Below are 27,964 nucleotides of genomic sequence, written 5' to 3'. Positions count from 1 at the left end.
TAAACCTACTACTGTTAAAAGCAACATCTAAAGCCCTGATCCTGCAATCCCTCATGTATTTGTTTAACTTCCCTATGTCCCAATGGAACTTCTCATCATAGTAAGGTTAAATGCACACATTAGTGTTTACAGGATCAGGGACCAAGATTTCTAGAACTTCAACATTTAAAAAGTATTTTCTCTATTTTTTCCATTTGACAGCATTTTGTGTACAGTCACTTTCACCTGTTTGTGTGAGTCTTTCACATAGCAACAGGGAAGGTTTTTTTTAAAATAGGAAAATTAAGTGGAAGACTGAAATTAAATAAATAAATTGGATAGGGGGGTTCAGGGTCAAATATATTGCCTGTAACTACTTTTAACTAATTAAGAAGATATATTTAGATTTCAAGTTGATTGCATCACCTTAAATAATTCTCATGAAAAAAGAGCACAGATTTATTTCATGTTATTTGTATTGTTCAGCACTAGCCTAACTTTACATATTGTCAACCTATAGGCAGGACTTAGAGATGAAAAAAATCACTAAATAAACATAACTGCCAAAGCAATGTAAGAGTGTGAAACAGAAGTGAAAATATTTACAATAAACCACAAAGTCACAGATGCATACTTGTGTCGATTCTTAATATAGTTTTGTTATACTTTCAGCTCTTACAGGTCAGCCTTTATTCATTCAAGTGTTAAAATCAAATTTCTGTCCCCTTCTTTGTTTTTTAAATCAGTTCAATTATTTCTTTAAGGACAAAAAGATCTTTCAGACATCTGGTTCTCAGCCTCTTCCACATCACATTTTAAAGAAACAAAATGTTTGTTTATACCCGTACTCTACTAAAACATTTGTATAACAAAAATGCTCTTAAGTCTTCCGTAAGCCCTTAATACAGGAAAAAGGATGAATATGACACACTGGGGCTTAATCTTCAAAGTGTGTGTCCAAACGGGGCCTAACTAGTATGTACAATTACCATGATGGCATGTACATATAACCAATTAGCTACAGAACTAGTCATTTGCTATCATGGTCATTGAATTTGCAAATTAGATCCTCGCACGCTCATGCACTTTTGCAACTAAGACCCTTTACATCAGGCTTCTTTTCTGCTAGTTTGTACAGTAATTTTTTCTGTTTTATTTATATTCACCCGTAAACTACAGCTTTCAAAGTAGATTCTCTTTTATTCAACTTTTTGGTTTCTTATTGGACTACACTTTTAAAGCCAAATTCTGGTCTCAGATATGCATGTAAAAAACCACCCATCAAAGTCGATAAGAGATGTGGACACGTATCTTGTGGCAGAAACTGATCTTTCTATTGAATGGGCTGCTGCAGTTCATTCACACTTTTCTCTCATATCGGTAACAGCCAACTTGCTGCTATGGAATATATATTGCTAGTGGTCTGCCACGTCTGTCTTAGGTGTAGCCAGATATTCCTGCTATGGGATACCCTGCTGGTAGTCTCTCTCAATCTCTCCTGTTGAAGCCATTCTACTTTGTATTAAATATTTAAATAGGTACTGGGCCAGAGAGAGATGGGAATGACTCTACAGACCAATGGTCAGGGCACTCACCTGAGAGGTGGGAAACTCCTGTTCAAATCCCTTCTCTCCGTCTGGTAGAGGGGACAATTGAACTGGGTTCTCTCATTTCACAGGTGAGTAGCATAACTAGGCTAAAGGTTATAAAGGGATGTCCTTCTCCTCTCCCCAGCCCATCTTCTGCTGAGTTAGGTGTGCTTAGAGCATGCGAGATAGGCAGGGCAACACCTGTCTTCACCTGATGTAAGGATCATCTGGGGCTTTGGTGTGAGATAGAGGTCTGAGCACCTACCTGATGCAGCAGTATACATGGCTAGAAACAGAAAGTTAGGCTCCCAGGTGACTTTCACAGCAGAAATATAGTCGTTGAGTGAGTTTAGGTGCCTATGGGGTTAGACAGCAGCTGAATAAGGTTTTTCATGACTGCAGTGGAGCCAAAATCTGGGTTTTAGGGGCACAAGTCCCTTTGTGGATTTGGGCCTTACACACGTAAGTAGTTTCATTCACTACTCACATGTGCAAGTTCAGTATGTGCACAAGTGCTTGCAGGGTTGGGGCTTAAGTGAGCAAATGTGGTGACCGAAAATCTGGGGGTCGCATTCACTCCAAAGTCCAGAAACTGGAGTGAGGGACTAAGACGTGGTGGCAAAAAAAAGACACAACCTACATGAGGACAGGAATACAAGTAGTTAGTTAGAGGCAAGCATCACCCAAAAAGTAGGCAGCAATGACAACACTGGTGAGGAAGTATGTAGATCAGCACCTCTGCTAAAAAATTCCAGCTGGTATAATTCCAGTGAAGCCCCACCAGGTATTAAAACTGCTATCCCCTTTCACCCAAATGAAAACCTTACATATGACAACCCAGAACCACCACCACCTGCCCTCAGCTGGGATTTATTTTCCTTTAGATCCAAGGAATCTAGCTGCTGCAGTAAAAAAATAACTGATGTAACTTACACCTCCCTTCACAAGCATAATTGAACTGGCCTTATATGTCCTCTGAGAGAAGCCAAATTACCTTCTCTTGGTCCGTCAATATACAATGCTTTTTAAATACTGGGTTAATCCATTTGCTATAAACATAGGTATAAGAGTGATATTTTAGCAGGCATTTAGGTAGATTCTACCTTTGGCCCATTCCTCAGTGAAAAGTCATGGCTTGAGGAGTTTCTATGTATTTTAGGATTTTATGCTGCTGTCTATCACCATAGTATCTGAGCATTTTCACTGCAGTAGTGGAGAGCATTACAATAAGGTATTTCCATACAGCGAGTAAAGCAGCAAAACATGAACTGTGTGTGGATGCTGCCACGACTCTCACTTTATTTAGGCTGAAGCTTGAATGCTGAAACAATCTTAGAAGTCAAGATACTGCAGCATGGCATGCCCCGTCATGTTTTAGGAGAATTGTAAAGTGACTCTTCATAACTATTACCAAAAAAATTACAATTATTTTATTAATAATAATTATATCTAGGTATTATATAGTGCTTTTCAACTGCAGACCTCAAGGTGCTTTACTTCTATTTAAAACTATCTTTTTATTAACACAGATTCAATATATTCTTCCTTAATGTTCTGAAGACTAGGGTCTTTATTCCATCCTCCTCCCGCATCATCTAGATTTCCCTTGTTATGCTGAAAGATTTGTTTTAATCTTCTGGGTTTCCTTTTACTGCTGTGAGATTTTTTTTTTAAATATCTTGTATTAAATATTTAAAAGCTGACTCAGAAGTTACGCCATAGCTCTAATTCAGCTTTCTTAAACAGATACTGAGTCAGAGAATCTGGCCACATGATGAATGAAGCACTGTTCAGAGCCACAAGCAGCAGCTGCTTTCTGAAGGGGTAATGGCTGTTTTACCTGCATATCTTTTCACTAAATTCCCTCAGCAGTATCAACACTTATTTATTTAGATATTTCAAATGTGATAATCATAACTCCTAGTACATGTACTATATTTAAAATTATCAATGGACAAAAACATTTACAAACTGGCTCAGTGCCAACAAAGGATTCTTCCCGTGTCTTGAAGGCCACCAAACTCATGAACTGAGAGACTCAGGGAGGAGAAGTAAATTGCAGAACTGTGACCCCACACTGAAAACACATATCCATAGTTTCCCTTCCAGTAAATCAATGGGCTTACTGGCTAGAGCACCATGACTGATCACAACTGCCACAGAATTACAAAAGAAAGAAATTATCTCAAAGATCACTGGGGCAGGGGCATAAACCAGTTAGTATTTTATAGGCCACACCAAACACTTTAAACTTCACCCACAATCCAACTGACAGACAGTGCAGATCATGGAACACATATGCAATGTGCTATTAAGGAAAATCTCCCTTAATAATGATCAGGCAGTTATATTCTATACTGGCAGTAATATCCAGATAGTTTGAAGGCCTAGCCCCATGTAGTCCACAGTTCAGTAATCTCACTTTGAGAGGACAATGGTGACCATAGTCTCAAAGGTCCCAACTGTCTTGCAAGCACAATCAGAGGTAAGATACTGCAAGTGTGCCATTTCTACCTGTTGGTTCTCCCACTTTTTAAGCATTATCTCTGTTTTATCCAGGTTGATCTCCATCATCTAGTCCTCATCCACACCCTAATCTCAGTTAGCCCCTTATTTGACACGTGTGAACTGAATGTTTTCAACAGCTAGGATCAAAAGGGCAACTCATCACATTACAAGCCCGACTGTGCAATTTCTGAGTACCCAAACTTCCACTGTCTTAGAGGTTCAACTTTGGTTTGACAAGTATAAATAAATGACTGACCATCTTAAATTTATACAGTAATTAATCTCAAAATTCTGTAAAGTAAATATTAAAGAGGATCCCACATATTATATCTGGTAAGATGTGACAGTATTCCTGGGAAAAGATCTGAGAGAAGAAATTACCAAAAATGCCATCAGTGAATAACATAAGGAACAAGATCCTATCAGTAGGAAAAGTTACTTATAAATAAAATACTATAAAATACTATTCCTCTCATAAAGTGAGAAAAATAAATTCACGTCCCCCCTGAATTCTTGTGACGTATGGCTTCTGACGGCATAAACAATTAATTAATGTTGGGTAAGTGATGTAGCCAATCTATCACGGCACCATCAGCCAGAGACATCAAGTGCATCAACCCACCATTATGATGATAAAGGGAGCAGTTCAAGGAAAAGCAAGCTGTTTGTTCTTGAGCTCCACAGAGGCAGGACAGGGAGTTCAAGACGAACCAAGGGTAAAGATATGAGTTAAACTGTGGTCACGGGCAGTTTATCCTGTTGTAACAAAGAAGGATCTTTCAGTTCATATATGGCTGTTGTGAAGGGCATGCAAGAGCTGAATGAGCCATCATTAGAGAAGGACCAGTGGCAATATCAAATATCTAGCAAAACTTGCAGGTAATATCTGAGGGTACAACGTACAGCTTCCAAGATTTTAATTAAGCCAAAATGTTACTACCAAAAATTTCAAATGTAATGATATATTTGCTTCTGCCAGAAAGAAAGATGAAGACCAATTAACTTTGTATGACGCTGTAGCCCAGAACTCTGTAGGATTTGCATTATTATCTGATAATGGACATTTTTCAAGCATGATATTAAGTACATTTTTTAATCAATCATGGTAACACAGATAATAGGCCAAAAACCTGACTACTACATGGTTAATAAAGCATTGAATTATTATTTTGTATTAGTAGTCTTATAGTAGTGCCAAGCTTTGTACCCTCTCCCTTCACTTCTATGCCCCTATTCTGTAAAAATATCCCAGCATGAGGCCTGCACAAATGCTGGAGTCCCTGCAAGCAAACCTATCTGCATCCATACTGCATCCATCCATTTCTAATAAATGGTGGACTGCTAAGTATGTAAAGCCGCGGAGATTGTTACCCAACTTAAGGAATATTGTGGTATAAAAGATCCTATTCTACTTAGTAAAAATGCTCCATAGCAGATGGCTGTCCAGTACTATAAATTGTGGTCTTTAAGACATGAAAATTCCAACGAACAGAGCTTCTTGTTCCATTGGTATCTGTGTACAGCTACAATGCTAATATACTATTGAAAAGGGCAGGAAAGAATCAAGTACTAGTGTCTAATTTTGTAGGGGTTTCTTTTGTGAGTGTGTCCTTTATGGCCATAATTGTGCTGTTAGAGTTGCTTTACCTGTTTTGCAGGATTTCTTAAGTATTTGTTTTAATAAATTTGTTAGCTTTATCTTTAGTATTCTTGAAGTGATTTTCCCTTGAAGCATTTACAATGATCACACCTGTGGGACCTGCTTTTCTTTTTCTCGTTCCATGATCATATAAAATCATGTGTTAGGTATATCAATTAATGATAAAAGTTTCAATAATAATGCACAAAAGCAGAAGTGTTCAAAATATTTTTGTTCTGTATTTCAAAAGAAGCTGGATGAGTGGACTTGTAGGCTCAAAAAGTTTTACACGGTTTTGTTTTTGAGGGCAGGTTTTTTGTACATAATTCTACATTCGTAACTTCAACTTTCATGATAAAGAGATTGCACTACAGTACAATGGGGGAATTGAAAAATACTATTTCTTTTGTTTTTTTACAGTGCAAATATTTGTAATAAAAAAAGTCTGAAGAGAGCACTGTACATTTTGTATTCTGTGTTGTAATTGAAATCAATATTTCAAAATGTAGAAAACATCCAAAAATATTTAAATAAATGGTATTCTATTATTGTTTAACAGTGCAATTAATTTCACGATTAATTTCGATTAATTTAATGACACGATTAATCGTGATTTTTTTAATCGCTTGACAGCCCTACTTGCAACCAATTAATTAGATTTCTCAAAGTAATTATTAATGAGGAATCATAACTGAACTAGTGTGAATCTAGTTGTGTCTTGCAACAATCTGTTCTTGCCCTACTGCTGTTCGGTATCTTTATCAATAAGCTGGAAGAAAATATAAAATCCTTGCTGGTAGAGTTTCCAGAGGACACAAAGAATAGTAGAGTGATAAATAATGATAAGGACAAGTCAGTTCTAGAGAGTAATCTGGACCGAATGGTAAATTGGGCTCATTCAAACAACATGCATTTTAATACAGCCAAAAGTAAATCATAAACACAGGAACAAGAATGTAGGTCACACTTTCAGGATGAAGGACTCTATTCCAGAAAGCAGTGATTCTAAAAAGGGATCATGCTGGCTAACCAAGTGAACATGAGTTCCCTGGGCAAGGCTGTGGCTAAAAGGGATAATGCAATCTTTGGATGTATAAAATGGAAAATATCAAGTAGGAGTAGATATATGGTATTGCCTCTGTATATAGCATTGGTGAGACCATTATTACTCTATCCAGTTCTGGAGTCTTCATTTCAAAAAAAGATGTTGGAAAATTGAAAATGTTTCAGAAAAGAGCTATAAGAATTATGAGAGTTTTGAAATCCTGCCTTTCAGAGACCTAAGAAACTCAATCTTTAGCTTATCAAACAGAAGGTTTAGAAGTGTCTTGATCACAGTTTATTAGTACCCAAATGGGGAGGACATTTCATTTAGCAGGAAGTTCTTCAATCTATCAAGATCCAATGGATGAAAACTGAAACTAGACAAATTCAGACTGGAAATAAGGTGATTTTTTTTTTAAACAGTGAGGATAATTAACCATTAGTACAACTTACCAAGGGATGTAGTGGATCTCCATCACTCGAAGTCTTTAAATCCAGAGACTGGATATCTTTCTAAAAGACATACTCTAGTTCAACCAGAAGATAGGAACCTGAGACAGGAGTCACTTGGCCTGTGTTATGCGGGAGATCAGATTAGATCATCATAATGCTCTCTTCTAGCCTTAAAATCTATGAAGTAGTTAAAAAGATTTAAATAGCATTTAAAATCCTGCATTTTTATTAAACAAAAAACATTGATAGTGTAGATGTATTGATATAATTCATGATGGGGATTCAATCTAAAGATAAGATCTAAACCTTAGCCTCATTTAAGAATAGAGCTAGAACTACTGACATTTTCTTTTAAATCGAAGTGCTGTTAATTAAAGCAGGAGACAAAGACAGAAAACAGAGGGCGCATTCTAGAACCCTGAAATGTTCTAAAATCAGTGACACATATGAAGACAAGAGTCACACAAACATCATTAAACAATGTGAACTATTCAGATGATTTGCTGGATTCTAAATTAACTTTAACCAATAAAGAAAAGTATCTAGATATCACGGTGAAGAGTTCAGTGAAAACATCTGCTAAATGGACAGAGGTGATCAAAAAAACAAAAAGTGCTTACATTGGCTAAAGAAAGTGATAAAAAGTAATACAAAAATAATATAATGGCATTATATAAATTGATTGTAATTCTTCAACTGAAATACAGTATTCAATTCTGGTCACCTCATTCCAAAAAGGACATAGCAGAAATAGAAAGCATCCAGAGAAGGGATACAGAAATTATTACAGTCATGGAAGGACTGAGGAGAGTTTAAAATGTTTAAAATAATATAGATTACAGAGGAAATGAAGAAGGGGGGATAGATAGAGGTATATAAAATAATGAACAGTTTAGAGAAGTTTAATCAGGTACTCTTATCTATCCTTTCTCATAATACTCAAACAAGATCAGGGTGATAGGTGCCTTAAAAAACAAAGCAGACAGTTTAACTAGAGGCAGCCAATGAAATTAAATGGCAACAAATGCAAAACTGATCAAAGGAAGTGCTTTTTTTAACCACACAAAATTAACCAGTGAACTCATTGCCATGAAGTATTATTGAGGCCCAGAACTAGCCCAATTAAAAAAAAAAGGATTAGATACTTATATGAATAATAAGACCATCCACAATTACATAAAATAATATAGAAAATTTAAGAGATTGAAATGACTTATCTATGCAGATTTCCTCTGCTGTCACTCATCATTGTAATATCTCATAACCTAAACTCATGCTTCAAGATGTAAACCAACCACTAATTACTTAGGATTAGGAAGAAACCAATTGTCAATTATGGGGATTCTTTTACCTTCCATTGAAGAATCTGGTGCTAGACACTATAAAAACAAGATACTGAACTAAATAGGCACTTCCCTGATTTGGTATGGCAATTCCTATGTACCTATTAAAGGCCAGTCTCAGGAGCAAAAATGAATCCTTAAGCAAGTTCACCTTTAAACCAGGAAACTGCAAAACATTACAGTGCACACACACTTCACTGTTTCTGATATCAATTTTCAAAACACTACAAAACATCTTTCAACAATGTCAAAACAAAAGACTGACCCTGGTGAGAAAAACAAATGTTTTGAGCATAAAAAAGAACCCATCAAGCATATAAGTTTTTTAACGCATCATGGTCAAAATGAAAAGAGAAAACTATGGGGAAAAAAACCCTGTGCATTAGACCATCCAGACAAAGCCCACTAAAACTCTTGAAACACGTGTGTTTGTTAAAATATACCACATTAACAGTGCCACTTGCTACAGTTCACTATGCTGTTGCTGCAATGTCAGAGCCTGTGTTTCCACATGCTAAAGCTCACCATATGGCATCAACAAAACCCTAACCTCTCCATCCCCTTGATCTCTCCTCTATGTTTTTGCTGGAACCTAGCTTGGGTCTGAAGGGAGCTGCTCTACAGAGCAATGAGGCCCTGCCAGCCATGCTAAAAAAAGAGATGGCTTCTGCTTTGGTGTGAACATCTTTAGTGTGGGCATTCTGTTCCCACTGCAAACTGATACTTAGTTGGTCAGTAAAAGGGTACGCAAAGTGCTGGAGACAGCACCAGTGGGTGGGTGAGCAGCTATCTCAGAAACCCTGGCTTCAGTAGGGCCAGCTGGGACTATGAATGGAGAATCCTTCCAGATTTAGATGTCTGGTCCTTCTTGGCACAGGCAGGGGGAAGATTGTTATTATTGTTGATACCATATTACGTTATAAAATTAACATTGACACTATGGGGCACTACCTGCTCAGAGATGAGAACAGGGTCCAATGTGGGTACTGGCCATGTGATCTCAATGAGCTAAGAGAGGATCATTCACACCCAACCAGGAATTAGAAGTTGTAGGGGTGGCACAAATACAAGGGCGACAGTGGTAAGGGATACGGGTAGCGATGAGTAAAACAGCAGCAAAGGTGATGAGGGAAACAATGGCCTCGGCAGCCAGAAGACGGGAAATGGGGTGAGAGCTGGGACAGTTCTAGAGAGACGATGGTCATGCCAATGCCAATGGAAAGAGTGGAACTGGTGGGGACGGTGACATGGGGAATAACGGAAACGATCACCTCCAGGGGAATGATGGGAAAGGCAACTGCGATGAGGGAAATGGCAGCAGCAACAACCTGGGAAACGATGGCAAAAGCAACCCCGAGGCAGAAAATCATGGTGGTACCAGGGACACGAGGCCAACAAGGGAGGCCAGGGGGACCGTGCGCAGGACACGATGTCAACGCCACAGGTGAAGGTCAGGACGGCACCCAGAACACGAGGCCGACGCCGAGGGAGACGATTGGGACGGGGCAAGGAACCCGACGGCGAGGGGGACGACACCCGGGACACGACGCCAAGGCTGGGGCGGAGGGGGACGGCGCCAGGGACACGACGCCAAGGCTGGGGCGGAGGGGGACGGCGCCAGGGACGGGGGCGCGAGGGAGGGCAAAGGAAGGGGACGGTGCCAGGGCCAGGGGCCAGGGGCCAGGGCCATGGGGGCCAGCCGGGGAAGGTGACAGCGAGGGGCGAGGCAGGACGAGGCCGGCGAGCGGGGGTGGAGCCTGGCGCCCGCCCCTCACCTGCTGAGGCTGCCCGCGGCGAGCAAGAGGCCGGTTCCGTGCGGGGGGCAGGCCTCGCCCGCCCTCTCCCCCGCCAGCCGGTGGCGCGGCAGAGCGGGGCCCGGGGTCCGCAGGGAGCAGCTCAGGCCCCAGCCTCCGCCTCCATGGCTGCCGCTTACCCGGCTGCATTGTGGGAAGCTGACCTCACTCACTGCCGCCGCCGCCCCGCCGGCTCCAGCGCCCGCAGCCGCCTTCGCCGCCATGGGGGCCGTGACCGATGGTGAGAGCCCGGCCCGGGCCCGGGCCTCTCCCCCCGGAGCCGAGCCCCCAGACCCGCGCCTCCGGAGCATCCCCCTCCCGGGCCGGGCCGGGCCTCCGCCTCGCGTACAGCCCGGGGCTCCTCTCGGCTCCTGACCCGGGCCCCGCAGCGTTGTACTCGGGTTCCCCCTGCTCTCCAGAGACCCCGGAGCCTGGGGGGCCGGGGGCCCCTCCACGTCCCCTCTCCCTGGGGTGCCCCCCAGTCCTGCGTTTCAGTCCCAGAGAGACCCCCCCACACTCCAGTGTTGTGTTTACTCGCGTCCCCTCGCACCTGCAATTTGTCCTCCACCCCTCCCCACCCAGCTATGGGCTCCAGGCTTCTCCCGATGCCCCCTTCCCCTTCCACAACCTCTCCCCCCAGGTCTGGGGCCCTTCTCCTCTTTCCACTCCAGAGCTACCCCCCTACACTGGGCTCCAGGCTTCCCTAGTCCTGATTCCCCCCACTCAAGAGACCCTTTCAATTTGGGGAACTGAAGGGCGTGCTGTTTTGGGGGGTTGTGTGGGGTTTTTTTTGGCTATACCAAAAATCCTTCTGGCTGCTACAGGAAATGTTCACTTCAGAGCCAGGCTGTAATGGGAGGGCTATCATTGAAATCAGGATAAAACTTGAACCAGGGATCTATCGTCACCATAACTTATCTACTGTTAACAGCAGAGTTCATGTGTTTAAAAAATGATCTTCCTCTATTTTAGATGAAGTTATTCGTAAACGACTTTTAATTGATGGAGATGGTGCTGGCGACGACAGACGGATTAATTTGTTAGTGAAGAGCTTCATTAAATGGTGCAACTCTGGATCTCAAGAAGAGGGGTATTTCATTCTCTGTTTTTCTTCTTTAAAGCAATGTTGTCTACATACCAGATGTTTAGATCCCAAAGCTCGTTTTGAAAAACCATGCAGTTCATCTTAAAATATATATTTTTATTTAAGCCTGTTGATTAATCACAGTTAACTCACACAATTAAATCAAAAAAGTAATTGCGATTTAAAAAAGTAATCACGATTAATCACAGTTTTCATTGCACTGTTAAACAATAGAATACCAATTGACATTTATTAAATATTTTTGGATGCTTTTCAAATATATTGATTTCAATTACAAAACAGAATACAAAGTGTACAGTGCTCAATTTATATTATTATTTTTATTACAAATATTTGCACTGTAAAAATGATAAAGGAAATATTTTTCAATTCACCTCTTACAATACGGTAATGCAGTCTCTTTATGGTGAAAGTGCAACTTACAAATGTAGATTATTTTTCTTTGTTATGTAACTGCACTCAAAAACAAAACAATGCAAAACTTTAGAGCCTACAAGTCCACTCAGTCCTACTTCTTGTTCAGCCAATCACTAAGGCAAACAAGTTTGTTTACATTTATGGGAGATAATGCTGCCCGCTTCTTATTTACATCACCTGAAAGTGAGAACAGGCATTCGCATGGCACTTTTGTAGCCGGCGTTGCAAGATATTTACGTGCCAGATATGCTAAACATTCGTATGCCCCTTCATGCTTCAGCCACCATCCCAGAGGACATGCTTCCATGATTATGACGCTCGTTAAAAAAATAATGCGTCAATTAAATTTGTGACTGAACTCCTTGGGGGGGGAGAATAGTATGTCTTCTGCTCTGTTTTCCCGCATACTGCCATATATTACATGTTATAGCCATCTCGGATGATGACCCAGCACAAGTTGTTCATTTTAAGAACACTTTACTGCAGAGCTTTCAAAATGCAATGAAGGTACCAATGTGAGATTTCTAAAGATAGCTACAGCACTCCCTCCAAGGTTTAAGAATCTGAAGTGCCTTCCAAAATCTGAGCTGGACGAGGTGTGGAGCATGTTTTCAGAAGTCCTAAAAGAGCAACACTCTGATGTGGAAACTACAGTATCTGAACCACCAAAAAAAAAAAAATCAACCTTCCGCTGGTGACACCTGACTCATGATGATGAAAGTGAACATGCGTCGGTCCACACTGCTTTGGATCATTATCAAGCAGAACCCCTCACTAGCATAGACACATGTCCTCTAGAATTGTGGTTGAAGATGAAGGGACATATGAATCTTTACCACATCTGGAATGTAAATATCTTGCGATGCCAGCTACAACAGTGCCATGTGAACACCTGTTCTCATTTTCAGGTGACATTGTAAACAAGAAGTGGGCTGCATTATCTCCTGCACATGTAAACAAACTTGTTTGTCTGAGCGATTGGCTGAACAAGAAGTAGAACTGAATGGACTTATAGGCTCTAAAGTTTTACATTATTTTATTTTTGATTGCAGTTATTTTTTATACATAATTCTATATTTTTAAGTTCAACTTCATTTTTTTAATTTAATTGACAGACCTATTTTTGTTACATTTAAATATGACCATGCATTGTTTACAATCCAAACCCTGCAGCAGTCACATAGCTAAGATAATTAGCATTGTGTAGCCATTTTTTGCCAACTTCCGTGATATCGGTATTTTATTTAAAGCCCCAGGTCTTGGAGTCAAGTGATTAGATGAGAATATCTGCTTTCATTTTTTTTTTTTTTTTAAGTAAGTATCTAGCCCTCATTGGTGTAGAGAAAAGTGTGTGCTTTAAGCACTCAAAAACCAGAAGGCAAATAAAAATCCCTTTTAAAAAAATCTCATAATTTAAATGATTTTTTTAAAATATTTTGGGTTGGTAATATTGAATCTATGCCATTGCTTAAGCATTATTGAGAGAAGCTCAGTACTGTTATAATCTTTCTCCTATTGCAACTGGTTTTACAGCAACCGGCAGCTGTAGTAGAGGATAACTAAAAAGTGTGTCCTGGAGAAGACAGTCTGTTGCTTTTGTTCCTCTGTAAAACGATGTGTCAAAGAAAAAGCCCATTAAATTAACTCAATTCAAAATGAAGGGGAGGGCTTTATTAGAGAGAACACTGTAAAGCTAGATGCTTGGAGGAAGTCGTCTTTTGGATGACTGTATGAGCATTCCCCAGAAAGCGTGTTCAGGGAAAGACTGTAAAAGAGAATTGACAAAGTAATCCATATTGCAAATCAAATCTATTTAAAGTAGACACAAGTTTTAAATTAAACTATTAACCATTGGAAAACATCTCCATAGAACTTCAATGGTCTGACTTGTGAAGAATTGCATTTATGCTAAAGGTCAGCAAACAACATAAAGCAATCCTGTGTGAAAATGTGACACACACAAATTAAATAAACCTGCATCTTCCACTTACCAAAATAAGCATCCGATAGCTGTGAGGGAAAGTAGGTATCTGTGGAGCAAGGAACTTGCTTTACAATAAATATTTCTGTACTGTTCCATTGTTATATTATCGTTAGATATAAATTCCAGAACGCCCCTATAAAATTATGTATCTGCTTTATACAGAGATATAAGCTCTTTGGGGCAGAAATCCTGTCCTCATATGCATTTTTATAGCAGGAGCACCGTGGAACTCTTATCCAAGTAGGACCTCTGAATATTACTGTAATATAAATATTAAATACTAATCTCAGTAGATAAGCAGTCTTCTCTAATGAGACACTTAGATTCACCCATGGATTGCGTCTATTATGTTAATGCCCATTTGGCATCCTGAAAATAAACTGAAAGACTTAATGCTTTAGTTAACCACTATGGTATATGTATAATTAAATTTTCAAGAATTATACATTAAATGCTTGGAATATTACATTTCTTCAATTGCTGTTATATTTCATGAGCTATTTAGTCTTCCATGGCATTGTAATAGTAAATGAATATTTCCTTTAAAAAAAATTTAACTGCTTAATAACAACTTGTCCACCTTTAGATACAGCCAGTACCAACGCATGCTGAGCACTTTATCACAATGTGAATTTTCAATGGGAAAAACTCTGCTCGTCTATGATATGAACCTCAGAGAAATGGAGAACTATGAAAAAATCTACAAAGACATAGGTAAAGAGAACTAAACTTACTGAGTATTTGTGGTATCATCTGTAAGGCAGTCTAGTATTAAAGTTTGAGACAATTTCTGGCAGATTTAGCATCATTTGTCTACTGTTTCTACAAATATATGTATTTCAGTTTTTAATGAAAAACACCCATGCTCCGGCTTTGAGCATCCTGCCAGTATTTAAAATACAAATTCAAAATGCACAAGGGAATACCATTCTATAAAGGGAATAAACATTTCCAGTGGGGCCATAGGTTTGAAGTCTGTGACACTATAGTTTAGAAAATTGGCTTATTGACACTTAAAAGTACTTTTGAGTCAAATACTGTTCATCTTACCTTTTGGGATTTTTTTTGTTGTTGTTTTTTTTGTAAAGAAAATAGTATAGCTGCAGCACATGAGAAAATTGCTGAATGCAAAAAGCAGATCCTGCAAGCAAAAAGAATACGAAAAAATCGCCAAGGTAAGGTGTTACTTTAGCTGGAGCAAATGCCTGTACCTAAAGTTGCCTAACTATTTCAAATTTAAATACTTCCAACTTTTGGTTTTAGATTTGTCAGTTTTGCTCATTGTCCAATTCTGAGCAAAAAGGAGGTTTAGCCATCAAGGGAAAAAATCTGATTTGTTAGATTCTTACTTTTTAGGTATAATTCAGTAACAGTAAAATTTTTAAAAAATGCACTCAGTAGTGGCTAACCAATTTGGGATGAGTATTTAGACCCCAATCCTCCAAAGATTTATGAACATGCTTCATTTTACAAAAAGAAGAACAGGAGTACTTGTGGCACCTTAGAGACTAACAAATTTATTAGAGCATAAGCTTTCGTGGACTACAGCCCACTTCTTCGGATGCATATACACACTAAATAATCACATTCAGTTTAATGGGCCTACTCACAATATGTGTAGTTAAGCATGTGCTTAAGTCTTTGCTAAATTGGGATCTTAGTATTCTTCATCTTCAAAGTGTGCTAAAATTGGACAGATATTGAAAAACTAAAAGCAAAGATTTGTTGTTTTGAGGATGGACTTGGTTTTATGCATAGTCCAAGAAATAAATTAAAAAACCAGCTATTTTTAGAGCGCGCTTGTTCCAAGAAATTACAGTAGTTTGTTTTGTGAATGTATTAATGTCAAAACAGAAATCTAGTTTATATTTCAGAATTACTTTTCATGAATAGCATTTGAAATTTTTAGGGTGTGGACATTATTGGAGGGAGGGAAAGACAGGGGGAGTCCTATGTTGATGTGCAAGTATATTCTAGTTTTCTTGTACTTTCCAAACACCTCTGCTCTCTGAATCATGCAGGAGTGTGCTGGGCATTCTGGGAGTTGTAGTCCCCAGTTTGCTCAGAGGGTGATGGTAAACTACAACTCCCATAAGGGAGTGATCCAAGCACCATTTTGAATGTGGGGTTGTTCTTTAAACGAGTCGGCGGCAATGGCTGTGTGCCTGAGAGCTGCCGCAGTTGCGTAGGGGTGTCCGAGCCCCCCACAGGAAAGGCAGTGCTGCATAGAAGGACCCAGAATTGTAGCCTCCCTGCCTGGAGCGGGGAAGGAGGTACAGCAGGCGCGGAGTGCACAGGGCTGTGTCAAGCCCCCAAAGCGCCCCCCCCCTCCAGCCCCACTTCTCCCCAATTACCTGCTGCCCACTCCGCAAATTTTTGCAGATCGGATGCGGATACACCTTTTTGTATCCGTGCAGGGCTCTACTTATGACTATCCAGAGTGACCTAAAAGACCTCCTAATGCCAACTGATAGAGGACACAGGGGTACATAAGGGTTACAGAGTGACTCTGGGCCTGATACCTACATACTCTGTAGTATCTACAGTCTTCTGATAGAAGGTCTTTACGATGACCAGGGTGACACAGGCTTTCATTGAGAGAGAGAGAGATGGAAAATATGTAAAGAGTTATGTATATAGTAAAAATTACATTTTCTAGGTGTATGACTTAAGGTAGTCACCAAAAGTTGGTCTACATCCTCCTGTCAGGCAGGGGGACAGAGATGCTTATCTCACCCTGATTGGTCACATGCAAATTGAGTATTGTATAGTTCACAGTGGATGCCTATTTTCAGTCTGAGCAAAATGCTAATAGATTGCAAAGACTGCAAGAAAAAAATAGCAGGGGTTATCCTATTTATCACTAAGACAATGAACTTTTGAAACTAGGTGGGGTGCAGATGAACCCCCAGTTATTCAATCTATGAGGACAAGCCGGCAGGGGGCTTGATCTTAGGAGATGGGAACTTAGCCAAACTGGTTGAAAATGCTGAGGAAAGGACTTGGGGTAAGCTGTTTTGTAGGAGATAGGGGAATGCCTTGTTGGTTAAGTTTAGGCTCTAGAAAGATTTTGTTTTATCTATAACCATTTGTTTCCAATATTCTTACTTTCTATCACTTGAATCTCTGTTCTTTGATGATAGATAAACTTATTCTTGTTTTCGTTGTAAATATAAGTGCTGTGTTTGAAGTAATCCTGGGTTGAATCTTGCAAGGTGGGGTGTACTTTTCTTTCGGGAGTAGCGAATCCGAGTTCTCTACGTGTTCAATGGAACAGGCGCTGAGCACCCCAGAGGTGCTGGAGGACTTGGGAGTTTGTGTGGGCTTTTTGCTAACCTTTACACGGAGAGGTGGCCTGGAAGGCAGTGCTTGTGTCGCCAGACGCTGATTCAGGGAGCTGATTCACAGCAGGCATAGACAGGGCTTCCTCTTATTAAGCGCAGGTGGTAGCGAGGTGCCTCATACCTCTGGGTTCCCCTTGGAAGCATTACAGCCTTTCCTCTTCAAGGCCTTTATCCAGCACTGAGAACTATACAAGCGCGCCCATGTGATTTCCAATGTAGGACTGGGGCCAAAATCCAGACTGACACACACACACACACACACACAGAGCCAGCAACAAGTCAGTTACTCTCCCCGTACAAACCACATCTGAGGAGTTCCCAGATGTACATTTGATCACGTCTCATAAAAAGGAATATATTCATAATTTTAGTGGAAACATTTTAAACCATTCCCCTGCAATATTGTACACTAAAGCATTGTGCTAAGGTACAAAACTAGAAGTTATTGGAAATAAGAATCTTTCTTTGTCAAAGATGAGTAAACAGGATTATAAAAACCCAGTACATTTGTCTTACTCAGAGGCAAAGATATATTCAAATTAGTTTTTTTGCCAGTATCTCTTAGCTGGATAATTTTGAACTCAAGGTTCTGAGTGCTCTTAGCTCCCATGTATTTCAGTAGAAATTCATGACACTCAGCACCTTGCAGGACTAGGTCTAGATTTAGGCTGGGAGTTAGGTTACTAGCCCTCGAAGGAATGACATTCAGTTTATGAATAGGATTTTATGATAGGATTGCTTATAAGAGCAGGAGAATTGATGATCCAGGAGGTCCCTGCCGGACCTTTATTCTTATGTTAAAGTTTTTGCTTGTGCCATGTTCCCTCTAGTTCTTGATGAAAACTTTATACACACACTGCACAAAGTTTTTTCATGTGAATTTGTAGATAAACTGGCCAGGCTACAGTTGCCCACGTGACTGTAGCTCTGCTCTTTAATTACAAGACAAGACTATTGCTTAAATACAGTATCATACCATCAGTTTTAAAACCATAGATGTGGTTGGGTATTTATCTAACACGTGCCTTGAAGATAAAGAGTCAGAAACCATGTATATTTAAAGTACACAGTAAACTATACTTACAAAACAAATAGGTATAAGCGTTGAACAGTAGTGAAAAATTACTAGACTCAATAAACTACCTACCATTGTATTTATGGGCCCAATCCTACAAACCCTTAGTACTGACCATGGGTCTTTCCACTATGAGTGGTGCTATTGACTGGATCAGGCTCTAGAAATCCTTATCCAGAAGAGTTTAAAAGTTTGCTTTTTTTTCCCCTTTCAGAATATGATGCATTGGCTAAAGTGATACAGCACCATCCAGACAGACATGAAACATTGAAGTAAGTATAGGGCTGACTGAAATGAACATAAGCCAACAGCTGTTCCGTCACTTAACATAAATTATCTTATTATGGATCTTCAGCATTTAAATCAGTTACTCCATATTGTAGAGGGTTCGTTTATTAATTAACCTACTCTGCAAAATATTGTTGCTCATTCATGAGGTGCTTCGATTCTTGCGACAGAACAAATTACATTAATTGGTTTCATGTTTTGGAAACAAACTTACTTTTACGTCTAAAGAGATAGAAGATGGGTAGAGCCCCATCTCATAGGTGACATATGAGCCACAGACCTAGACTTAACCATTTATGGAGATTCTTTCTATATTGTTAATTACGATGGAAAACGTTCTCTTTACACAGGTTTTTGCACAGATGCAAAAAACCCTTTAGTCATTTTTTTCATTTGTAATCTTCACTTGTGCAAACTTTGCACACCATACCTATTCAAATGGACCTCAAGTTGTTTAATATTGAGGGTGAGATAATTGTAAGCTAACTCAGTGTTGTTCATTAAGTATCCCAATTAATGCTTATTGCATAGAAAATAGTGTCTCTTCATTCAAGTGGGTTCACTTGATTTTATAACAAACATTTAAAAGCTAAGTTTTTTATACTACTATTGGTGGAGGTTTTTGTACACCATATTCTTCATTTGCTTGTTCAAAAGGGCTGCAATGTTTCTATGTTTAAAGGTTGGTATGTGGTGACTTTCTTTTAACAGGTTTATTCCTTAATATTTTAATTAACCTCCATGCATTTCTGTTCAAAAGTATTGCCATTATTTTGTATTTGAAATGTTATTTATATATTAGTGGGTGAAACTCCGATCTGCAGGCTGGTGCAGTCTAGGCCCAAACTCACTGCGGACAGGTTGATCAGAAAAAGAGGGTGTAATGGCAAAGTAACGTGATTGTCACCAGTTTGGAATTCAGTAGTTGTGCAGAACATGTAACATATGTGGCAAAAGGGATGAAATAAATGAGTAGCAGGAAAGCCTCTGCTACTTTGTTTTACATCTTCCTAGTATCAGGGGGTAGCCGTGTTAGTCGGTATCCACAAAAACAACGAGGAGTCCAGTGGCACCTTCGAGACTAACAGATTGATTTGGACATAAGCTTTTGTGGGTAAAAAAACCCACTTCTTCAGATGCATGGAGTGATCTTGTTAGTGCCTTTTCCTACAATGGCCCCACCTACTCCGTTTATAAATTACTACCCTGTTTCCCCGAAAATAAGACATCCTCCGAAAATAAGGCCTACTTACAGTTTTGCCTCTCGTAATATAAGGCATCCCCCCCGATAATAAGACCTCCCCGATAATAAGGCATCCACCGATAATAAGGCATTTTTCATTTCTGAAAAATAAGACATCCCCTGAAAATAAGACCTAGCGCATCTTTGGGAGCAAAAATTAATATAAGACACTGTCTTATTTTCGGGGAAACAGGGTAGTTATTTTCCAATCAGGCAATTGACACCTTCCAGCTGTCCAACTTACCCTACCTGTAACTTACATCACTGGTTATGTGATAACTGAATTTGGACCAAAATCTGTAAAATCGGATATTTAGTACTGATCAAGGAGGAGGATGGGTTTTGACCTCACAGTCTCAAATATTCTAGCACTGTCCTCTGAACTTGATTAAAGATGACAGGCACTGGGTGGGAACACTATAGTTTAGTGTTTTCACTTGAATGTTGCTTATACTTAACATATCTGATTTACTCTGGCCACCTGCCTTTAAATTACAAAGGGAAGCTGTCATTCCATGTTTCATGATTTTCCATATCAAATGGAAGATCTATAATTGTCTGACTTTAGAAAATACAACTACTAGGTTAATATTTTTGAGCTGGTGTAAAAATTGACACTGCATGCAGCATAGAAATTTCCTATTTAACCAGTCGTCGTGCCACTCATCACTAGAAAGCTTCTGATATGTAGATGTCAGAAGTGGCTTTAGTTTTTCAAATAAATCAGCTGGAACAGTTAAAAGGTCCATGCATATTTCTTGGAAGGAAGCCACTCTATTTACCTTACACGTCAGTCATCTGAGCACAAGTGTCCTTAGCAAATCCATAGATAGCAGCAATCGTATTTATCAAGTTTGGTTTTCTGCCCTTTCCTTTACGTCATTTTCTCTTCCTATTATTTGTATTACAGAAATATGTGGAGGCCTTACTATGGGGTATCCATCTTATGTATTACACCCTGTACAAATATATAGGAAGAGAGAGTCCCTGCCCTGAAGAATGTATGCTCTAAACAAGAGAGACAGACTAGGGTAATGAGAGAGGATTAGTATCTCAATTATACAGGTGGGGAACTGGGACCTAGAGACTGAATGACTTGCTCAAATTAATACAGTAAGAACATGATAAGAATTGAACCAAGGTCTCCTAAATCTTAGTCCAGTGCCTTAACCACCAAGATCATATTACATAAGAGTGGCCATACGGCGTCAGACCAAAGGTCTATCTAGCCCAATATCCTCTCTTCCAATGCCAGGTGCCCCAGAGGGAATTAACAGAACTGGTAATCATCAAGTGATCCATCCCCCACCCATTCCCAGCTTCTGGCAAACAGAGGCTAGGGACACCATCCCTGCACATCCTGGCTAATAGCCATCCATGGACCTATCCTCCATGACCTTATCTAGTTCTTTTTTGAACCCTGTTATAGTCTTGGCCTTCACAACGTCCTCTGGCAAGGAGTTACATAAGTTGACTGTGTGTTTTGTAAAAAAAAAAAAAAAAAAAAAACACTTCCTTTTGTTTGTTTTAAACCTGCTGCCTATTTGCTCTCTTGTTTCTGATGGACGCTTATAGAAATTGCTACAAAGCCAAATACTACAAGCCAAGAACCACCAATCTTAAATCAGGAGACTCGTTGAATGAAAGGCTCTTAGCTAATGAAACAGAACTGTTTTCATGGTACTCTTAATCGCTGCAGAAGCTGGAGAAAAATTAGTCTGGAAAAAGATCCTGGTTTATTGTGCGTGTACATATACTCGTCATACGGCACAATGGGACACAAGTCTAGAGAAATAATTTCTTGACAGTAAGTTATTAGAACTAGCTGTTCCAAATCCTAGAGCAGACATGAGGAGAGACTGTTTTTGACTTAATCGTCATCGATTTGAAGAGCGGAAGGGACCTGCAATCGTCTATCCTGCCCTCTGGTATAACACAGTCCATAGAACTTCCCCGAAATAATTCCTATAATACCTTTTAGAAAAACATCCCATCTTGATTTAAAAATTGTCAGTGATGGAGAATCCATCACGACCCTTGGGAAGTTGTTCCAGTAGTTAATTATTCTCACCATTAATTTATGCCTTTTCCAGTCTGAATTGTCTAGCTTTCATTTCCAGCCTTTGGATTGTGTTACACCTTTCTCTGCTAGATTGAAGAGCCCGTTATTAAATATTTGTTCCCTATGTAGGTACCTATAGTCTGTAAGCAAGTCACCCCTTAAACTTCTCTTTAAGCTACATAGACAGACTCAAAGACCTCCTCACTCTAGGGCATGTTTTCTAACCCAGTAATCATTCTCATGGCTCTTCTCTGAAATTGCTCCAGTTTATCTACGTCTTTCTTGAATTGCAAGCACCACAGCTGGACACAGTATTCCAGCAGTGGTCACAACAATGCCAAATATAGAGGTAACATAAACAGGGAAATCTCAAGTAGGAGTAGAGAGGTATGTATCCTATGATCACATTAGCTCTCTTGATCTCTAGAGTCACGCTGGGAGTTCATGTTCAGCTAAGCATCCTTCACAACCTCCAAATCTTTTTCAGAGTCACTGCTTCCAAGGCTTGAGTCCCCCATTCTGTAACTGGCCTACATTCTTTGTTCCTAGATGTATACACTTACATTTAGCCATATTAAAATGAATATTGTTTGTTAAGACAGCTAAACTAGGCACAAGCACATAGGATCTAATTCAAGAAGTGACAGTAAGTGAGCTAGTAACAGTGACCACAATATAATTAGATTCAACATCCAAAGCGCAGGTAGACTACCAAAAAGTGACACTAAACTTTAGAAAAGGAGATTTCAATAGAGAGAGAAAGTTAGTCAAAAAGGCCCTAGAGCGAAAAGTAAAGGAAGTAAAAATCCCTAGACGTAACTTGGATACAGCTTAGAAAAATAGTAAGGCTGAAGTCATGTATTGCTGAACAAAAAGGGAACTGGGAATGCAAGGTGTAACACAGGGGTAGGCAACCTATGGCACGCGTGCCGAAGGCGGCATGCGAGCTGATTTTCCATGGCACTCACACTGCCAGGGTCCTGGCCACCAGTCCAGGGGCTCTGCATTTTAATTTAATTTTAAATGAAGCTTCTTAAACATTTTAAAAACCTTCTTTACTTTACATACAACAATAGTTTAGTTATATGATAGACTTATAGAAAGATACCTTCTAAAAATGTTAAAATGTATTACCGGCATGCGAAACCTTAAATTAGAGTGAATACATGAAGACTCGGCACACTACTTCTGAAAGGTTGCCGACCACGGTGTAAACCATTGTGGCTGAATGGTAAAGTTCAAGAGGCTGTTCAAGCCAAGGAGATTGCCTTCAAAATCTGGAAAATTTAACCCGAGTGAAACCAATAGTCCCTGGGGCTCTGAGGCACTATGATAATACTGCTGATAATAAAACAGGAGCATGAATTACAGCAGGCATTAAGAAAGAAGGAAATTAGAAGGGCCAAAGAGGAGTCTGAAGAACAAATGGCTCACTGCGTAAAACCAACGAGAACTTTTTAAAGTATAGTGGAAACAGGAAGCCTGCAAAAGAATCCGGGCTAAAGGGAGCAATTAAGGAAAATAAAAACATTGCTGAGCAGAAAACTGATGACTTTCCATCAGTCTTCACCACAGACAATGTTGGGTAACTTTCTGCCCCAGACCTGATATTTCCTGGTAACAAAGAGGAGTTACCTTCATAGATTTGATATGGTGGAAGAGGGGTAGTGGAGCAAATAGATAATTTAAAATGCAGTAAGTCACTAGGCCAAGATGGTAGATATCCAAGAGTTCAGAAGCAGCAGGTCAGCTATTTCATACCTAAGCTAACAGAAATGTGTAAATCTCTCATTAAAAAAGCTACTGTTCCAAAGTGTGGCAAACGTTGTACCCATACTTTAAAGGCCCTAGGGATGACCTGGCTAATTATAGACCTGTAAGCCTTACGTCCATACCTGACAAGTTGGTTGAATTGATAATTAAAACCAATACCAAAACATTTAGAAGGTCATGATCCAATAGGATCTAACCAGTACGGATTCAGCAAAGGAAAGTTGGGTCTCACTAATCACTTAGAATTCTCTGAACATGTCAGTAAAGTAGAGCATAAAGGGAAACCGGTTGACAATTTAATTCAGTGGCTCTCAAACTTTTTTACTGGTGACCCCTTTCACAAAGCAAGCCTCTGAGGGCGCCCCCCACCCCATAAATTAAAAACACTTTTTTATATACACCTCTACCCCGATATAACGCAACCCGATATAACACAAATTTGGATATAATGTGGTAAAGCAGCGCTTCAAGGGGGCGGGGCTGTGTACTCCGGCGGATCAAAGCAAGTTCGATATAACTCGGTTTCACCTATAACGCAGTAAGATTTTTTGGCTCCCGAGGACAGCGTTATATCAGGGTAGAGGTGTATTTAACACCATTAGAAATGCTGGAGGCAAAGCGGGGTTTGGGTTGGAGGTTGACAGCTCATGACCCCCCATGTAATAACCTCGTGACCCCCCCGAGGGGTCCCGACCCCCAGTTTGAGAACTCCTGATTTAATTAGACTTGCAAAAGGCCTTCAACACAGTCCTTCACAAGAGGCTACTAGAGAAACTCAGTACTCATAGGTGAGAGGAAAAGTATTCTCTTGAATCAAAAACTGTCTGTGAGAGAAAGCAAAGAGTAGGATTAAATGGTCAGCTTTTATCATGGCAAAAGTTTAACAGCGGGAGTCTCAAGGGGCAGGACTAGGTCCAGTGTTTAATATATCTGGAAAGGGGTGGAGGGTAAGTAGAGAGGTAACAAAATGTGCAGATGACAAAGTTATTCAAGATGGTCAGGACCGGAGAAGACCATGAGGAACTTGAAAAGACCTAAACAAGCTAGGTGAATGAGCAACACCATGGCAGATAAAATTCAATGTTGATAAAGGCAATTGAAGGGGAAAAATGTAAACTACTTATCTCTTACGGGGTTCTAAATTAACTGCATTAACCCAGGAAGGGGATCTGGGAAATCACTATACACTGCGTAATCGGGACCAACTGCTGACAGAAAAAACAATGTGAGGAAGCATAAGGAATGGGATGGAGAATAAATACTGAAAGCATTATAATGCCTTTGTATTCGTCAGTGGTGCACTGTCCTAGCAATACTGGTCACCTGATCTCACAAAGGATATCGCAGAACTGGAAGAGGGTCAGAGAAGAGTGACAAACATGACCAAAGGCCTGGAAAAACTCTCGGGTGATGTGTGGTTGAAGAGGCTGGGATTGCTTGGTTTAGAAAGGAGATGGATAAGAGGGGACGTTACAAAAGTACATAAAACAGTAAGTGTTATAGAGAAGGTAGAGCAAGAGCTTCTGTTCTCCCATATAATGCAAGAATAGGGAGGCATATTAAACTGAAAGGTAGGAAATTCAAAACCAACAAAAGGAAATTCTTTTTCACACGTCTTAAGCTGTCGCACTCATTGCTACAAGAAGTCATTGAAGCCAAGAACTTAACAGTTAAAAAAAGTATATGGATTAAGAATATCACGAGTTATAATTAATGACCACACCATTTTTTTGGAAGGAATATTAAACCTTGTGCTTTGGGACTTAAGCCAATTTCTAACTATTAGAGAGTGGGGTGAGACCTAATGGCGGGGGATGGCAGATTATTCCACATATGCCTATTGCAGGGTTCTTATGCTATGTCCTAAACTAAGCATCTGGCTCCAGCCACTATCAGAGATGGGATACTGAACTAGATGGACTTTCGGTCTGATCCATTCTGGCAATTCTTGTGTTCCTATATGGAGTATGTAGTTATTTCTTATATGCTCCACTGTGCCCTTCTGTTACTGCTCTTGTAAGACACAGGAGTTGATGAAGTAGTGCATTCATGTGAAAATATCAGGGGTATCTTGTGGAGTTTGTTTCTTCCATTTCCAGGCATTTTTAATCAGACAATCCAGTATTTTAGCAAAGCCACAGAGAATGATTCAGTTATTTTTAATAATTCACAAAAGTTGTGTGTAATTTGTTATTACACTGTTTGTACTGTGACAATTATTGGAATTTATTTGCAGGCAGCTAGAAGCTTTGGGAAAAGAACTTCAACATCTTTCTCACATTAAAGAAAATGTTGAAGATAAGGTAGGAGTATTCTTTTATTTTGGTATCTATATTTATATTCATATGAACATAATTATGAGAAATCTACTGAAAGCTTCATAGTTCATGTATATACTCACTTAATTGGCCATACTTTAGTTGGTGGGTTGTGTTCTTTGTCATTCTAGCTGGAATTGAGACGAAAGCAGTTCCATGTGCTTCTGAGTACCATCCATGAACTTCAGCAAACTTTGGAAAGTAAGTGGTTCCTAAATGAAAATATATGGGGTCAAATTCTCCTCTGCTTACTCAGGAGTAGTTCTATTATAGCCAGTGAGACGATTTCCATGAATAAGGGGAGCGGAATGTCTTTTTTCCAATTAGCGTATACAAAGTAATGCCTTCTAGCACTGAAATTATTAAAGTTGTAGTAGTATCTGTATTTCCTATATTAAACTACTGCATTCAGCACTACTTAAGTCAGAGAATCTTTTTCTAAAATAAAAAAAGTCTTCTCAAAATTTATTCTAAGAGCCAGCTATGATGGAGTAGAGTAGGGGCAAACCTTTCATAGTTTTTAATAAACTCCTTTGAAATGTGATTGTAAAAATAGTGACACATCTGTTACCCTTCAGAGCCACAATATAAAAATATGTTCATAAATATTTGTTGAACTAACCAAAAATGGTCTCTATCTAAGTTACTGATATGGCTCCCATTTCTGTAGTGTTGGACATCTCAATCCATACTGTATTTATCCTCACAACACCCCTGTGACATAGGTAAATTAATAGGGAACCAAGGCCCAGAGAGACTGGGTGACTTTCCCAAGGACATGCAGGAAGTCTGTGGCAAAGCAGGGAATTGAACTTGAGTCTCCTGACTCCCACAGTAGCGCCTTAATCACTAGACAATTCTTTCTGATATAATCTTCATATAGTATACTCTGAGGCCAGATATGTACCTATTCCAAACAAGACATGTTCCTGTCTTTCCAAGGTTGAATATCTGGCATACTAAGGCTACAGTTTTGTCACGGAAGTTTTTAATAAATTTCACAGCGGAAGTGCAGATGAAAAGCATTAAATGAGTCCGGTATTAGTACTGCTCTGATAAGAGTTCAGAAGGTGAGAAGCAAGGACATGAGTAATGGAAGCTGATACATAAACTTTGTGCATTGATATTACAGGATTTTTCATATACAAATACACAAACACTAATTGCTGTAGTAGCTGAAACAGAACCAATTCAGGGGCAAATGTCAGCCTTAGCTTTGAATTAGTGTGTTTTCCCTTTTTTGTGTCACAGTCTTAGTTATTTAATATTCTGTATAATGCAGCGCTAAACCACAGATCTAAGCCCACTAACACAAAAGATTTTTAACTGGGATAACATTCTCCAGTACAGTTTATATATAAATATCAAGTCTAATCTGAGCATGTTTGAATAACAGACACAATCTAAATTTCAGATGATGAAAAACTTTCAGAAGCAGAGGAATCCCAAGAAACTCACATGGAAGCAGAGACTAAACAGTAGACAGACTTTGGACTTACCTGAGAATTTCCATAGCTCTTGAACTTTTTTTAAGAAATAAAATCTTGCTGCCACTTCTGTGAATTTGTATGAATACTTGTTTTGTTAGTGCTACAGTAAGACAGTTACTGATCAGTAAAAAGCCTTCATAGACAAAGTGTGGCCAGGCACTGTGTTTGTTTTAATACAAAAAGCTTTATATTTTGTGAACTAGGAAAATATTTTAGGCTTTTAAGTTGCAGAGTGAAACGTTTCTGTACGGTAATCAGCGACGATGATAACAGTGTTGGAAATAAAACGTGTTTACAAATAATTTTCTCTTTTTTCTTTTTAGGCTAAAAACCTAGATTTACAATAAAGTATTAAGGCCCTGATCCTGCATTGAGCCCACCAGTCAGGATTCCTGTACCTGCGTGCAGTCACAGTCATGCCAGTAGCCTCTACTCATATGCAGGAGTCCACACTAGTGGACCCAGATGCAGGTTTGGGATCTAAGTCTGGACCAAATGGTTTACTTGTCGTTTTCCA

The 27,964-nt window shown here is 39.5% G+C and overlaps 2 protein-coding genes across 5 annotated transcripts in view; one reads left to right on the top strand and one right to left on the bottom strand.

The window, feature by feature from the left end:
• The window catches only part of ATXN7 (ataxin 7), a 133,347-nt gene extending 122,932 nt beyond the window's left edge, over positions 1-10,415 (bottom strand). For 3 of the 4 annotated variants that reach the window (XM_054034446.1, XM_054034449.1, XM_054034448.1), the window contains exons 1-2: positions 10,331-10,415; positions 7,213-7,331 (exon numbers count right to left, since the gene is read on the bottom strand). The gene's annotated coding sequence lies outside the window, so the exon portion shown is untranslated. The remainder of the gene's footprint in view (positions 1-7,212; positions 7,332-10,330) is intronic. The other variant, XM_054034447.1, reaches the window with a different exon arrangement.
• Positions 10,416-10,442: 27 nt separating this feature from the next.
• THOC7 (THO complex subunit 7) lies at positions 10,443-27,749 on the top strand. The gene is made up of 8 exons (XM_054034450.1): positions 10,443-10,589; positions 11,321-11,438; positions 14,441-14,568; positions 14,943-15,029; positions 18,488-18,545; positions 25,876-25,942; positions 26,089-26,158; positions 27,372-27,749. Exons 1-8 carry the CDS (start codon positions 10,571-10,573, stop codon positions 27,437-27,439), a joined length of 615 nt encoding a protein of 204 aa, XP_053890425.1. The 5' UTR covers positions 10,443-10,570; the 3' UTR covers positions 27,440-27,749.
• Positions 27,750-27,964: the final 215 nt, after the last annotated feature.

This window comes from Malaclemys terrapin, chromosome 7 (genome assembly GCF_027887155.1).
Source record: "Malaclemys terrapin pileata isolate rMalTer1 chromosome 7, rMalTer1.hap1, whole genome shotgun sequence".
NCBI classification, from domain to species: Eukaryota; Metazoa; Chordata; order Testudines; family Emydidae; genus Malaclemys; species Malaclemys terrapin.
Note: the sequence above shows the minus strand (reverse complement) of the source record. Positions and strands in the feature narration are given on the sequence as shown.